Below are 17,226 nucleotides of genomic sequence, written 5' to 3' on the forward strand. Positions count from 1 at the left end.
TATGATTACCTCGATAAAATGATTGTCTATTTGTTTTTGCAACAAGAAACAGCCATGTGTTTCAAATCTCCCTTATGGGAGTCTGTATTTTCTAAATAACCAAATTCACGTACAGATTAAATGAGAACTTGATTAAATGAAAAGTTTGATTAAAATGACATAATAAGGCCTTGCATGTTTATAAGCACACATCATAATTTTATTTCACATAATGTGTGCTATATAATCTGGGTTGTGACCTGAATTATTGGAAATATCATGCATGTATGTGTTTTCTTCTCTCTTCAGAGCTTAGAAACTCCATTTCAGAACTATTATTGAAGATCGAATTGATGTCAGCCAGGAAACTGTAATTTCCTGTCACTTGGCATTGAATTACTGCATTGAGTTTTTAGACAATGAACCAATTTAGCTGAAAGATGCAAGCTTTTTTTTTGACTTATCATTAGTACCTAAGAACATGAATTTTTGATACTGTTTCATCTCCATTACAGATATGGTTATTGGCTCAGAATCATATTCAACCCTCTTTGCATCCTTTTATCTTGAACTAATCAAGTCCAAACTTCCTGCTGGAAACCCATGTATGTTCTTTAAATGTGGGCTGCAGGGCCAATTTATCTGATAAAGCAAATAACATACCATTTTCTATAGAAATGAAGGAGAGCAGCCATGTTGCAAAGAACATAATGTTTTCCTCTGCTGTTTTTATTTCTCCTGTGTATCACCAGTGGGAAAGATGGGATTGTACAAGAATGTAGTTGGTGAAGCCTGATTCAAGGCAGTATTTTCTAAAAGTAATTTTCCCGAATATGTGGTATACAAGAGAAAGATTTGTTTGTCTTTGAAAATTGGGTTGCAATTTTCTGAAAACCCACAAAATTTTCACTATATTTTTGTTGACTTTCTGGTTGCCAGGTTCTCTGTGACACCTAAAAGTATACATTTATGTGTGCAAGGGCATTTATGGGGCAACCAATAGGGCCAAGGTTCTGTTTCATTCAGCCTAATTCAGTGGAGCATGAAGGTGTCCTGGGGTTGACTTGATGGAGCCCAGGTCTTTGCCCGAGAAGATGAGCTGGGAACTCAGCTTACGGGGAAGGGGCAAGACAGAGCCTTAAGCATCTACTTTCTTCCTGGCCCTAGAAAAATCTCTGATACATGGGAAGCTCTAGGGGGGAAAAACAACAACAACAACAAAATATATATATATATATATATCTTTAATTTATATTGTAATTTTGTGATTGTGATTATATTGTGAATTTATATTGTGATTCATATATATATGAATATATATATATTTATATATATTCAAGATATATATATATCTTGAATTTATATTGTGATCAAGTCAGACATGTTCCAGGGCTGCTTGGTATAGTGACTGTGAAGATGTAGGGACAGTTTTTCTTTGTGCTGAATTGTACAAATTGCATTGCAAGATATTTATCACATTCCCCCTCCCTCCCAGTAAATGCCAGCAGTGTCTCCCGTTCATGGGACAACCAAAAAGAGCCCACTCCTCCTGGCACATTATAAAATGCCACTTACAGAGAGGTTCTAACCCTGCAGAAAACCACATGCTATAGTCCCATAGTTGGTTGTTTGGTTGATTTATCTATTACAAATAATTTTACATTCTGTAAATTCTTTTTTTTTTTTAACATTTCTTAATTTTATTGTGAACTAGTTTAAGTGTTAAGAAAAGCACAATAAGCATAGAGAATATACAGAATTAATACTTATGTGTACTCAACATCTAGCCTTGCCACATTTTAACGTGTGTCTTTCTAAATTTTTTGAAGCCATGGGGTACCGCATCATTATTTAAAGCTTTCTTTGTGGTCCTCCTCAGTCTCTTTTCTGTATCCTTACCCTAGGGGAAAAAACTGCTGTCTTGATTTCAGATTTTTAATTTCTTATGTGTTTTTATGATTTTACCATATTTCTGTGTATTTATTAGTGGTATTTGGTATTTATTTACATATTTTAAAACTTATTATAAATGCTGTTATAGCCTATTCTTGTGCATCGTCTTTACTTGATGCATGATTATATTATCAAGGTTTGTCTATGAGATATGGGTGCTTTAGATTATTCATTTTAAAAAGCTATAAACCAGGTAATAGAAATACATGCCATAATTGATTTATCTGTATTTCTGATACTTGGATATTTAGAATATATCTAATTTTTTAGAACTCAATACCAAGGATGCTATATTGAATGTTCTCATACATATCTTTTAGTGTATGCATTTATCCCTAGAAATTCAACTTATGGGTGTGAGGATCTGCTGATGTTTAATATACTAGGTTTTGCAAGATTTCTCAATAGTGCTTGCCTGTACCAACAAAGCATTGCAGGACCCACTGAAAGTTCATGAAATTTTAGTAGTATCTTTTGCAACAGCTACTATTGGTAATATTAAAAAATGTTAACAATCTTTGTGGGGGACATTGTTTTTAACACTTTGTGTTTCCCCAGTTACTACGTTTCATATGTTTATCGGCTATCCATGGTTCCTCTTGTGGGCCTTCTCTGCTCATATGATTTTTTCCCTTTTTCTACTGGGTCTTTTGTCTCCTTTGTAGACTTTTTTTTAGCCAGATTTCTGTTTTTAGTATGTATACACACACATATGTACATGTATACTGTAAACAGATTTTCCCAGCCTCTGGCTTTTGTATGTTACATGCTTTTTGTTGTACAAGTGGCTGCAACCAATTTTTATCAGTCTCTTTTATTAGAGTTAGCAGTTTTCCTGTATTGTGTAAAAAAAATCTTTTTATATTAGTCTTATTTTCTCTAGGTGGAAAGCCAGTTGTCCAAGAATCAGCTTTTAAAATTGTAATTTTTTTTCCACATTGGATTGCATATTAAATAATCTTTATGTGGTATTTCTATTTCTGAGCTATATATTTCATTCTGATATTTATCTTTTCCTTTGTCCAATACCTCTGTGACTTAAATATCTTTGTTTTAGATAAATCTTGATGTTTATGAAAGTGTGCATTTTTCAAAATTGCCTTGGCTAGCCTTATACTTTACTCCTTTTACTTTCTTTGACCATCCTGGGTCTTCCTTGCGGCATGGGCTTTTCTCTAGTTGTGGAGAGCAGGAGCTCCGCTCTGGCTGTGGTGCAAGGGCTTCTCATTGCGTGGTTTATCTTGTTGTGGAGCCCGGGGTCTAGGATGTGCGGTCTTCAGTAGTTGCAGCGTGTGGGCTCTGGAGTTACAGCTCCTGGGCTCCAGAACACAGGATCAGTAGTTAAGACACACGGGCATTGTGGCTTTGTGGCATATGGGATCTTCCTGGATCAGGGATGGAAGCTGTGTTCCTTGGCATTGGCAGGCACAGTCTTTACCACTGAGCAACCAGGGAAGCCCATCCCTTTGTTCTTATATATGAATTTAATAATCCTTTTAAGTTATTAGTACATAAAAGTTATACATTGAAATTTTGATTGGAACTGAATTGAACTTACAGAATAATTAGAATAAAACTGTCATCTCTATTCTATTCACCCCTCCTGCTCATGAACATGTTATCTCTCCACTTATATAGAAAATCTTCATGCGTTTCAATTTAAAATGAGACCATTCTATTAAAAAAAAACTTTTATTTTTTTCTAGTTTTATCTCTAGGATTTTATGTTCTTATGTGTCTCTTACTAATGGAATTGGTTTTAATATTATATTTTCTTTCACTGTTTTTATTGTTGTTCCTGCTACAAAGGTATATATTTTGCTGGTGTATTGTAAATTATAGCTTTATTTCTTTTAAATAATTTCAAGATGAATTTTCTCAAATTCTCCATATAATTGGTAATATTATATGCTGATATTTTTTCTACCTTTTCTATTCTTATTACTTTAATTTTTTGTCTCAACATGGTGATAAGTGCCTATGGTGTAAAGGTTTATTGAATGGGTGACAGACATTTTTATCTTATTCCTGCCTTTAGAGACTTACCATCTCATGCATGATTTTAGATGTTATATATACTTATAAATGATGCTTAGTAATGATTTACATTGTTTTAAGTTGCATATGTTGTTCAGTCACTAAGTCATGTCCGACTTTTTGAGACCCCATAAACTGCAGCATGCCGGGCTCCCCTGTCGTTTGCTATCTCCCAGAGTTTGCTCAAGCTCATGTCCATAGAGTCATTGATGCCATCCAACCATTTCATCCTCTGTCAGCCCCTTTTGCTGGTGTCATATTCTATATGTTCACCATTAATATGGTATTCTCTACTGTAGCTTTTGACTTCTTTCTATTCCTATTTCTATTATTTAGAATTTTATATTTAAATCATGAATGGGTATTCATATTTATCAAAAATAATTGTAGACTTTTTTTTACAGCGGTCACGCTATTCCCGTAGTTTTCTAACAGTTGTTCAGTGGTCAAGTCCTTTATTACAGGGAACACTGGAGTCATGGGTCTGGGACCCATTGATGGGAGGACGAGTGGGACTTCTGGCTCCAAAGCCATTTGCTACTGAAGCAACTTCTTAGCCCTTTCCAGTTGGGCTTGGATCCTTTGTGCTTCAGAAATACTGACTGAGCTACGTAGGGATGACAGTTGGCCCTTGAGCAACATGGGTGTGAACTGTGAGTGTCCACTTACTGTGGACTTGGTAGCAGTAGTGTTAGTACAGGGGCCAAGGTTGGTTGAATCCAGATGCAGCACCCACAGGCTGTGGGGGGCAGCCTGTGAAGCTGTCCTCAGATTTTCTACTGTGCAGAGGCGTGGGCTCCCTTAACCCCCACTTTGTTCAAAGGTCAACTGTATTTAACAATTCATTAGCAGAATTCAGAGCATGAACAATGGCTGTTTCACCTCAGATTAATGGTTTAAATTCCCAAAGAAACTTCCAGTCATTTTTTAATGATTTCTGGATCTGGTTTTATTACTCAGTCAGCAGTATGGACACAGGGACTGTTGAGTCTTTTTACATTCTCTTTGCCTTGAATAGGGGTCATAGAGCCTGGGGAAAATATGTGAAATAAAGTGAGCCTCTTTATTCTCTTCATTTGTAAACAAGGCATCCTGAAATTGGATGGTTGAGTTCTGGATGGTTAAAATTCTCAGATGAATTTAGGCTTTCTTTTGGGCAAGTACATGAATTGGGATGCATAAGCGTAGTCCCCCCTCCATAGAGCAAAACAAAGTAATGAACTACTGCTGCAAAAAAATGATACAGGTGAATGCTGCAGAAAATGAACAGAGGGGAGGCACTATGTGATTCCACTTAATATGAAGTTCTAAGAATAGAGAAAACAAATCTGTCATGATAAAGCAGAAGAGTGGTTACCATCCAAGTGAAAACAGCTTCACTTCGGGCTTTCCACATGGGTTAGTGGTAAAGGATCCCCCTGCCAGTGGAAGAGACACAGGAGACTCGGGTTTGATCCCTGGGTCAGGAAGATGCCCCGGAGGAGGAAATGGCAACCCACTCCAGTATTCTTACCTGGAAAATCCCTTGGGCAGAGGAGCCTAGTGGGCTACGTCCATGGGATCACAGAGTAGGACACAACGGAGCACTTACACATGCACTCTCACTGTTATGGGAGTGGGGAAATTAGGAAGTCTCAGGAGTTTTGGAAACATTTTGTATTTTGATATGGTTAGTGGTTCATGAAGTGAATCATAGGCTGTACCTTTAAGATTTTTGTACTTTGTGTGTGTGCGATGCCTTAATTAAAAAGAGAATGGCCAAAATAAAAAGAGTATGGCTGAAATAAATTCAGAAAGGTCTCAACTATATGTTTTTGATAAAAGACAGTTTTGATATAATCCTTTTAGGTTTGTAGGAAATTACAGTTGACCCTTGAACAACAAAGGTTTGAACTGCACGGGTCTACTTATATGCAATGTTTTTCAACAAATAGATACTCCACTTTTACATGATCTGTGGATAGTTGAATCCATGGATGCAGAGGGCTGACTGTAAAGTAGATTTCAACTGTGTGATGGTCGGTGATCCTGAAACCTCCTTTGGTCAAGATCAGCTGTATTGGTTGGAGCATGTATATATGTAAACATGCGTGCGTTTCACATGTTTGCTTCACAATCATATGAATCCCTTTATGAATGGCTACCAGCCTGAAGGCATTGTGTTAGGCCTTGGGGGAATCTGAGAAAGTATATCAGGCTGACAGTCCAGTGGGTGCTGAGTAACTGGGTAAGTGTGATGGTATGGGGGAAGTCTGCGAATGCCAGTAGACTCTTGGGAAAGAAGGGGCCGATGTGTTTGGAGCAGGGTTGGGGGCATAAAGAAAGTAGAGACTTTGGAGAGGAGATGGATTTGAGGAGACATTTTAACGAAAAGTAGGAGTTTGTCAAGTAGATGTGTGGCACTTATGGGTATGTTAATGCCCACGCTCTAGAATGAGGCATTGTACTCAGGAACTCTGTATTCTTTGGTGTAACTATAAAAAATAAGCTCCGAAGTGGTAATACATGAAGCTGGAAAGTTGAGAAGGGATCATGAATAGGGTAGAATGTTGAATGACATGCTAAGGAATTTTGATTTTCCTTTTGGCTTTAGGGGTTTGGGAACTGTTGAAGAATTTTAATTAAGTGTCATGATTATGTTTGCATTTTTTGAGATAATTTTGGCAGTAGAGCCTAAGACAATTTTGATCTTCCCTGGAGGTATGCCTTTGGTGCTTTTCTCAATTTATGTAACTTCTATGAGCTATCTCTTTAGACTGATGACTCGTAAATCCAAATCTCTATTCCAAACATCTCTCCTTTTTCTTCACACTTCTGAGTAGAATTATTTCTCTGTCCCTGGATAGAAATTTGTCTTATTTCTTGTGTTTGTTCACCTTTAATAATATAATCTTTATGATCACTTTAGGTCACAAAACAAGTTTCAATTTAAAATTTAGAATATTTATTTCAATACATTTATAAGCACATCATTATTCAAAAGCTCTTCCTTTTCCACCAAACCACGACTGGGTACCAGTGCCCCTCCTTCCCACACTTCAGCCATTTGGAAAGAACCTTCTTTTTTCACCTCCACACCCATTCACTAGGATCTTTGTAAGGAGGTGAGGAAGAGAGAAGAGGTATAGAGGTAGAAAATTTCTTATTGGTTGCTCCTGGCTTAATGGCCAGTATTGGCTTAGTGACCTAATGGCCTAATTCTCTGTAGGACTGGGGGATATGAAAACTAACTCTTGGTTATTTATGTGAGATGTTTGAGGACTTCCCTGTTGGGTCCCTATGATCTCACCTCCCTTGATCTGGAAAATGACCTCTCTTTGAGATGAGCATTTCAGATCACGCCTAGGCTTCTCTTTTCTGCAATTCCTATAGCCGCCTCCTGCAGGAGTCCCTTACCATCCTGGCAAATGGCTTTTTTGAGCAGGATCCCTTTCCTATTTTATATGGATTCAGGCAAATATTCCTACCACAAATTCCTATTCTTGTTCTAAGGCAAATGCATCTTTGATCTACAATCAGAGAAGGCTACAGTTTACTCCCCAGATGCCTTACCCTCTTCTGTCGCCACAGGCCACCTTACCACACTTAGGTCCTGAGCTTCTGGGTTTTCTTACTCCCAGGGGACCTACAAATGCAGGGAAGCTCTCTGATGATCCCCTTAAAATCCCTGAGAGAAGGCTAGGTCAGGAAGTAGCACATATCCCAATCACCCAAAAATCCTTTCAAAAATCTCATATTCTTCATCTTTTTCACCCTGCATTTATGTGAGGGACTTTTAGATAAGTTTGAGCAAGATGGAAACCTCTTAAGCTATATAAAAATGAAACTATTTATACTTATGCATAAAGTAAGTGAATTTCACTCCCAAACCCGACCACTGAATTATATCGAGTAAGATAAGCAGAGAATTGCTATGACATACTTGTGATTACCTCCAAATGAGAGAATAAACTATGAGAATTTTTTCAGTATACATAACCTGTTCTTTTTGAGCCAGTTAGTTTAGTTTTATTATAAATGGTTTTTATTCCATGAAAGTAAGCATAAGTTGTATTAGATTATTTATGCATTTAAAATGAATTGAGTGTTAGTCACTTAGTTGTGTCCAACCCTTTGCGACCCCATAGACTCTAGCCTGCCAGGCTCCTCCGTCCATGGGATTCTCCAGGCAAGAAAAGTAGAGTGGGTTTCCATTCCCTTCTCCAGGGAATATTCCCAACCCAGGGATCAAATCTGGTTCTCCCGCATGGCAGGCAGATCCTTTATTGTCTGAATCACCAGGGAATATATTTAATATTCGTTTCATCCCATCCATGTGAAATTCCCTTTTATCATTGGTGTAAACTTCTCATAGGTATTCTAAGGTTTTGATGTTAGACAAAACTGAAGAGTTTTCTGCTGCTCCTTGGTTTTAGTTAAATCTGACTCCCCACTGGACTGTAAACTCTGTAAGGACAAGCAGACTAGATTTGAAATTTGACTCCTTTGTCCTGCATGGCATTGAGTACATATTAAGCTCTCAGTGCTGTGTTTTTTAAATGTCTTTTAACACTGTAATGAAAGGTAAATTAAATAACATTGGTAAATTTAAATAATTTAGAGCATTAATGATACTTTGGAAACTCTATTTTATACTCATATAAATTTGTTCAGTTGCTAAGTCATGTCTGACTCTTTGTGACCACGTAGACTGCAGCATGCCAGGCTTTCCTGACTCACAGAGTTTGCTCAGATTCATGTCCTTTGAGTCAGTGATGCTATCTAACCATCTCATTCTCTGCTGCCTTCTATTTTGCCTTCAGTCTTTCCCAGCATCAGGGTCTTATTTCCAATGAGTCAGCTCTTTGCATCAGGTGGCCAAAGTATTGTTTCAGCTTCAGCATCAGTCTTTCCAATGAATATTCAAGGTTGATTTCCTTTAGGGTTGACTGGTTGGATCTCCTTGCAGTCCAAGGGACTCTCAAGAGTCTTCTCCAACACCACAGTTCAGAAGCATCAATTCTTCAGCACTCAGCCTTCTTTATGGTCCACCTCTCACATATGTACGTAACTACTGAAAAAACCATAGCTTTAACTAGACAGGCCTCTGTCAGCAAAGTAGTGTCTCTGCTTTTTAATATGCTGACTAGGTTGGTCATAGCTTTTCTTCTACGGAGCAAGTATCTTTTAATTTCATGGCTGCAGTCACCATCTGCAGTGATTTTGGAGCCCCCCAAAATAAAGTCTCTCACTGTTTCCTTTGTTTCCCCATTTATTTACCATGAAGTCATGGGACCAGATGCCATGTTCTTAGTTTTCTGAATATTGAGCTTTAAGCCAACTTTTTCAGTCTCCTCTTTTACTTTCATCAATAGGCTTTTTAGTTCCTTTTCATTCTCTGCCATAAGGGTAGTGTCATCTGCATATCTGAGGTTATTGACATTTCACCTAGCAATCTTGATTCCAGCTTGTGCTTCTTCCAGCCCAGCGTTTCACATGATGTACTCTGCATATAAGTTCAATAGGCAGGGTGACAATATACAGCCTTGATGGACTCCTTTCCCAATTTGGAACCAGTCTGTTGTTCCATGTCCAGTTCTAATCTTGACCTGCACACAGATTTCTCAAGAGGCAGGTCAGGTGGTCTGCTATTCCCATCTCTTGAAGAATTTTCCAGTTTGTTGTGATCCACACAGTCAAAGGCTTTGGCATAGTCACGTAGTCAATTATGATGTAGTCAAAGTCTCACATGAAGCATATTAGATGTCAAAAGAACTGCGCAGATTGGTTATTGGTCATTTGTATATCCTCTTTTTTTTCTAAAATTAAAAAAAAAATAATTTCAGCTTTGCCGTAAGTGTTTGAACCAGTTACCACCTCCTTTTCTACAGTGGTAACATCTTGCATAACTGTAGCACAATGTCAGAGCCTGAAATTGGCATCAGAGATACCAGAATTGATTCGTATTTCACCAGACTTACATGCATCTATGTGTACGTGTGTATATGTGTTGTTTCATGCAGTTTTTCACATGCATAGTTTCATACAACCACCTCTACATTCAAGATTAAGCATTGTTTCCTCACTGCAAGACTTCTTTGTATCATGCTTTGGCAACCCGACCCTTTCTCTCCATCTGTAACCCATAGTAACCACTAATCTGTTCTTCATCTCTATTATTATTTTTGGAGTGCTGTTAAATATCTTTTATTGTAACCTGTCTTTGCTCGATTTTTGGATGTTTTTACATGTAATTTTACGTTTAACAAGTACATTTTCCTACTCTATGGGTTGCGTTTATATTTTCTTCTTTGTACAGTCTGATGATTTTGGTCATCTCATGCGCACATATGACTCATTGGAAAAGTCCCTGATTCTGAGAAAGACTGAGGGCAGAAGGAGAAGAGGGTGTCAGAGGATGAGATGGCTAGATGGCATCACCAATGCAGTGAACATGAACTTGGGCACCCTCTGGGAGATGGTGAGGGACGGGGAGGGCTGGCGTGTTGTAGTCCATCGGGTCGCAAAGAATCGGACACGACTGGGTGACTGAACAACAGCAACAGTGATCTCATGAATAAAATTTGTGATTTTAATATAATCTTATTTATATTTTTTCTTTATGTTTAGCGACTGTTGTCTTGTTTAAGAAATCTTTCCCTTTCCTCAGATCACAAAGGTGTTTTCCCATAAGCCTTATTGTTTTGTGTACAATCCACCTGAAATTGATTACTGGTGTGAAGTTGAGGTCAAGTTTTATTTTTCTCCTTATGAATATCCACTTGACCCAGAACTCTTTCTTGAAGGCTTTTCCCTCAGGCTTTGCAGTTCCACCTTTGTGAACCGAGTTTGTGTTATGAGTCCTTCTTTGGATTTTTGCATTCCATTGGTGAACTTGTCTACCCTTGTACCAGTGAAATAGTTTTTTATTTACTGTTGGTTGATAATAGGTCTTCACATCTGGTAAAGCAAATAGTTGCAACTTGTTCTTCATGAGTGTCTTGGATTTTCACGATCCTTTACATTTCCATATATATTTTAGAAACATCTTTTAAACTTATAAAAAGAAATTTGGATTTTGTTTAGTAATGCACTGAATCTAGGCATGAGCTGGCATTTCTACAGTATTGAATCTTAATTTGTTAATATGGCATAAGCCTCTTTCATTTAGATATTTATTTTGATGGTGTTTTATTGCCTTCTCATAAAGTTTTTATCATCTTTTATGAGATGCATTCCAAGATATTTGTTATTTTTGTGACACCATTAAATAGTATATTTTTAGAGTTTCATTTTCTGAGTATTTGTTGCTGTTATAAAGAATATAAAGGAATGTTATATATTTTTATCTAGGAAAATTACTAAACACATTAATTCTAGTAATTTATCTCTTGAGTTTTTGGTGTTTTCTGTATGCATCATCATGACATTTGCAAATAAGAATATTTTCTTCTTTTTGATGCTTTATACTGCTCGCCTGCCTCTGTCTCCTTCCTCTCTCTCCTTCCCTTTCTCTCCCTCTCTCATATTTTCTTTTCTCAATGCATGACTAGGACTTGAGGTACAATATTTAGTAGACATAATGTTAGCAGGCATTATGTGCTATTCCTGAGCAAATGGAAAATCTTTAGCTGTTTATTCATAAAGTATGTGTTTGCTATAGATATTTTATGCACACACTTTATCAGATAAAGGATGATTGTGAAAATCCCTTTTTGGTCCTCATTTGCCAAGATATTTTTGCTTTTTTTTTTATCATGAATCAATGTTAAATATGTCAAATTATATTTCTGTATGAATAGAGATGAGCACATCATTTTTCTTCCTTGTTGTGTTAATATGGTGAATTATACTGATGGATTTTTAAATCTTAAACCAGTCTTTTATTCACAGGGTGATACCAATTTGAAATTGATGTATGATTCATTTTATACATTACTGGAGTCAGCTTGCTAGTGTTCCTCTAGGACTTTTACTTTTATTTGTAAAATAAAATCTCACCAATGAGATTGATTTGTAATTTTGTGGGTTTCAATAAGCATCTTTGGTTTGCTTTACAAATTCTGTGATCGTCCCTGTATCTAAAGTGCTTCTCTTATGGGATTTGCTAATCTTAGATAGTGATATCATCATCTGTTCTCATGATGAGGTTCACACATGGATGATGTTTACGGATGTTCACACATCCATTCTCCTGTCCAATCAGTTACCAGTTCTGTCGACTCCACCTGTGTACCGTGGCACTCAGCTTTGTCATCTCTTCCCATCTGTCAGCTTCTACACTTGTTCAGAATGCTGTTGTCTCTTTGATTGTTCTAATGATCCCTATAAAGTTTCTCTGCCACAAGTTTTGTTCTTTCCCATCCATTTTCCATACTTTAGTTAGATGGACTTTTAAAATGAAAAAAAAAAAAAATTATTTTCTGTTACATTCTTTCTTTAAAAATGTCATTGGCTTCTCATTGAATTTCTTTAAATTCCTCAGATAGGCTATGTTTTCTCCCATGTCCAAGTCTTTGCCTATACAGTTTCCTTCACTGGTAACCTTCACGTAGGACAGAAACTTTCTACATTGTATATAGTAGAAATACCTATGCTGCTGAGCAGAGTTTTAGAACGAGCAAGGGCTGGCCAAAGAATGACTCGTCAGGAAACAGTCCAGGAGCTGATTTTTCAAACATTATCTGTCTACTTTATCATATATTTTATGCTTGGTTTGGCATGTTTAGTGGTACCTGGAGGTGAGTTCTTAAGGGGAACATACCATGTTTGACTCTTGTGCTCATTTCTGGATAGAACAGTTTATGGGTCATGTCAAAAGTAAAGCCTTTTAAGTAAATAACCAGGGTGGTGAGGAATGGTTGAAGGCACAAGGCATAGTTAACCCTGCTGAAGTGATACTTGAAAAACTGTCAGATGAAAAGGGAAATTTAAAAGATTTTGTGTACATTGATGACTACAAGGATATGAATAATTACAATGTACAGACACATTCAGGAATGCAGACTTCATTTCCAAATTAGGAAGAACAATCTAAAGCCTGGAACTACCCCAATCTGGAAAGAGCTGCCTCCTGAGACACTAAGTTTCCTCCTGTTTGATGTATTCATGCAGTTGTTGGTCAATTATGTAAATGGAATTTATATATTAGAGCAGTGGTTCCAAGACTCAGGCCGTATCTCAGACTAGTTAAATTACAGTCTTTGGAGATGAGACAAAAGAATCAACTGTTTCTGAAGCTTCCCAAGTAATTCCAAAATGCAGAAAAAAAAGTTTGGAAAGTGCCCTGCATTAGAGGGAGGTTTCAACTCTTCAGTGGTTTTCTTGTATCAGGAGGGTTTAAAAAAGATGGAAAAACAATAAAGGCCAGAGTGTTTGTGAGCACTACCCTGTCGCTTCTGAATTGGCAGAGTGGGGTGGAGCCCAAGAATCTGTGTGATTAAGATTATGAAACCGCTGGATTATAAGGAGAGTGGCTGTGTGTTCATTATCTAACAAAGCACTTAATAAACTCATTTATGGTATCCTTTTGGACAATAAAATACATAATGTGAATTGAGACAACTGTGTCTGGGACAAAGAATGTGTTTTGGATTCAAAGGTATCTGAATTGAAATTCTAGTCCTGTTACACTTATTTAACTAGACTTACAAAATTTACTTTCCCTCTCAATCTCCTCATTGTAAAATGGAAAAATAATGTCCATTTTATAGATTCATTTGGAAGTTTAAATAAAGTTGTTTATGAAGAGTGTCAGTCTTGTACGATGTCTAGTTATATCAGGCTCCTTTCTAAATTGTGGCTTTATGAATGCTGAAATTAATGAGTGGGACCATAGAGCATATACACATTTGGTGAATGTGTGTGTATTCTTGATTGATTTTTTTTTTTTGCTTCAGTATACTGTAAATCCCTGGTTTTAATATTCTATTTTGGTTTGAGTATTATAATTGGTATTTTAAAGGCCCTAGGGTTAAAGAATAATGCCGTTTATTTCCATTCCTATTATGTGAAGTATAATCCATGCCTACAGTTTTTTTCTAAATTGGATATTTCAGATAAAATTTTTCATTAATTGTACTATAATTGGTGGGCTGGAATTAACTGTGTGCTTTTTTTTTTTTTTATTATAGGCTTGCAGGAACTGTAATTATTTATTAAAATGGAAAACTGTGAAGAAAGAAAAAGATAGCAGTTGCAGTTAAAATTCCTGGATGAATATTTTGCTTTTGAGAAGTCTGCATTTAAAAACGATATGTTGATTTGGAAAGTCCCAGGAGTCAATTACAAAATTCATTTTTTCCATTCAATCAATGGATTTTTTAATCATTCCTTGCATCTGATGAAATTCAGAGATGGTGCGTGATGGAAAGTGTTTTCCTAGTGATTGCATCTTGGATTAGCTTGCTGCTTTTTTGAAGATATTCTGTTGTGAAGGGCAAGAACCTAATGTGATGGATTTATCTTCAGAGATGAGCAGACATGGGAAGAATCCAGTGAGTCACAAGCTAGAAGATCAGAAAAAGGTAATACAGATATATTTCCTTTTGCTTGTCACTATTTTTTTTTTTGCTTACACAGAAGATTACAAATTGAAAATGAATATGCTCTGAGAAATAACATGCTATTTCATGAAAATTAATCCTGCCATGTAGCCAAGTGTTGCACAGGGCCTGGATTTCATTATCAGTGAGTGGTTTAGTTTCTAAACTCTTCTGAATTCATTCATCCAATGGGTTTGTAAAGGATTCTGCTATGTTTGTTCACCCTTGACTTGATTATGTTAATAGTAACATGCTGGGCTGACTGCGTGTGAACAGTTTTCTGAGATCCAGATGAAGTGTGAGTTGTGGGGCATCTCTGGAGTAATGGGGCAAGACATAGTTCTCCTAAAAGAGAAAAAATGCCTTGCTGCTGTTGCTGCTTAAAGTCTTAGTTGGCAGTTGAAATTCTCAGATTTCATGTCCTTGGGGCACATCAACCTCTTAGTTTTCCACCTAGCCTAGAAAGAGAGTCATGAGCCAACTGTGAGCTATGGTTTGCCTCTTCATGTGTGATGTCCAAGCAACTAATGGAAAATATCAAGAAAGGACTGTGCTAATATATATATTTTTTAAATGGACTTACAGAGCTTCTGAGAGGGAAGCTGGGAATTGAATACTGAGGGTTGCATTTCAACCTCATTTTTCTACCCTTTGAGAAACTCTTACTCGCTAAACGTTGTACTGTTGTGAGAACCATCTAGACAGCACTTAGCCGAAGGGTCAGGGATGGTCCCCAGGAGAGAAAGCCTACTCTTAATGAAATGCATTGTCTTCTGTGGTGCGTTTCATTGAATCCATTAGTACAGGAGAGACATGTGGGGACCCAGGGACTAAGGCACAAAAGCAAGGAATAGCGAGATAACAGAAAGATTTTTAGTTAGAACTGGATCTCAGGGACACAATTAAGTTTTGTTTTTACATGAGTCTCGGAAATTATTTACTACTCACTTTGTACTCCCAGAATACAACTAGCTCTTTCACAGTTTTAGAGGTAAGAGATGTAGAAAAAGCCAAGAAGAGTCAATAGCTTATTAATTTGTTCTGATTTTGTGACCATTGCCACTAGAATGGGGGCTTCAGGGATCATAAATGGATGGATTTATGGTCATAAATGGATGGATTATTTATGCCCAGTTTGGGTCCTTCATGGAGTCTACCTTCAGTGTAAGTCAGTCTTGGAAAACACTAAGTATTGTAAAGTCCAAAATGGCTGGAATCTGTTTTCAATTCATTGTGGATATAAATTTCTGCACAAATAAGTGTGTTACCAGGAATGCTGTTGGTGTTTTAAGTGGTCAGCATTTTTTTCCTTGCTGTTTAGCAGTAAGGGTGTTCATCTGAAAAGGCTGGCAAGGTAAGTTTCTGTCTAAAGCAGGCTCTTCAATTTCTTAACTACAAAGGAGCCATTTAATCTGTTTCCTCTATCCACGTTTCTAAAAATGTCCTTCACACTGATGATACAATTCTGCCTGCTGTATTGGACCAGTGAGGAATGTGAATGACGACTGCTGCCTGCCATGTCAATAGACAAAGGATGTCGCCGCCATCAGTCCATCCACTACTACAGCAACCCCTGCTGGTGTGTACCCTGAGGAGACGCAGGTTGAGAAAGCTCAGGATGCTGGCTCCAGATAGCTGAGGTGCATATCAAAGGAATGATTCCAGTTAGCCAGGACTCTTACCTCTTCCAATATATAGAAAAGCACTAAATTCCTTAATGTCGGTATTTGGTACTCTTTAATTAATGATAATTTTCCAATGTTCTGACTACCTGGTCTTTGTTGCAAAAACTCCTTCATATCCTGAATTCTCCTGTGGCTCTTTGGAGCAGTCACTCAGAACTATCTGAGAGGGTGTGTCCTGGGCTTAAGTCTTCAGTTCTGTCTGCCTGAATAAAACGTTAAGTCTCAACTTTTAGGTTATGCATTAATTTTCATCTGAATAAGGGAAAATGAGTTCAGTTCAGTTCAGTTGCTCTTTGTGACCCCATGAACTGCAGCACGCCAAGCTTCCCTGACCATCATCAACTCCTGGAGCTTGCTCAAACTCACGTCGATTGTGTCAGTGATGCCATCCAACCATCTCATCCTCTGTCGTCCCCTTCTCCTCCTGCTTTCGATCTTTCCCAGCATCAGGGCCTTTTCAAATGAGTCGGTTCTTTGCATGAGTTGGCCTAAGTATTGGAGTTTCAGTTTCAGCATCAGTCCTTCCAATGAATATTCAGGAACAATTTCCTGTAGGATGGACCGGTTGGATCTCCTTGCAGTCCAAGGGACTCTCAAGAGTCTTCTCCAACACCACAGTTCAAAAGTATCAATTCTTCAGCACTCAGCTTTCTTTATAGTCCCAACTCTCACATCCACACATTGACTACTGGAAAAACCATAGCTTTGACTAGATGGACCTTTGTTGGCAAAGCAGTGGCTCTACTTTTTAATATGCTGTCTAGGTTGGTCATAGCTTTTCTCCCAAGGAGCAACTGTCTTTTAATTTCATGCCTGAAGTCACCTTCTGCAGTGAGTTTAGAGCCCACGAAAATAAAGTCTGTCACTGTTTCCATCGTTTCCCCATCTATTTGCCATGAAGTGATGGGACCAGATGCCATGATCTATCTTAGTTTTCTGAATGTTGAGTTTTAAGCCAACTTTTTCCCTCTCCTCTTTCACTTTCATCAAGAGCCTCTTTGGTTCTTCTTCACTTTCTGCCATAAGGGTGGTGTCATCTGAGGTTATTA

The 17,226-nt window shown here is 37.5% G+C and overlaps 1 protein-coding gene across 4 annotated transcripts in view; it reads left to right on the plus strand.

The window, feature by feature from the left end:
- NAV3 (neuron navigator 3) overlaps positions 1-17,226 on the plus strand; it is an 883,898-nt gene that overhangs the window by 263,597 nt on the left and 603,075 nt on the right. For all 4 annotated transcript variants that reach the window (XM_061124990.1, XM_061124999.1, XM_061125026.1 and 1 more), the window contains exon 2: positions 14,082-14,474. In XM_061124990.1, coding sequence (XP_060980973.1) covers positions 14,403-14,474 — 72 coding nt within the window. In that variant the 5' untranslated portion in view covers positions 14,082-14,402. The remainder of the gene's footprint in view (positions 1-14,081; positions 14,475-17,226) is intronic.

The sequence above is a fragment of the Dama dama genome, chromosome 3 (assembly GCF_033118175.1).
Source record: "Dama dama isolate Ldn47 chromosome 3, ASM3311817v1, whole genome shotgun sequence".
Lineage (NCBI taxonomy): Eukaryota > Metazoa > Chordata > Mammalia > Artiodactyla > Cervidae > Dama > Dama dama.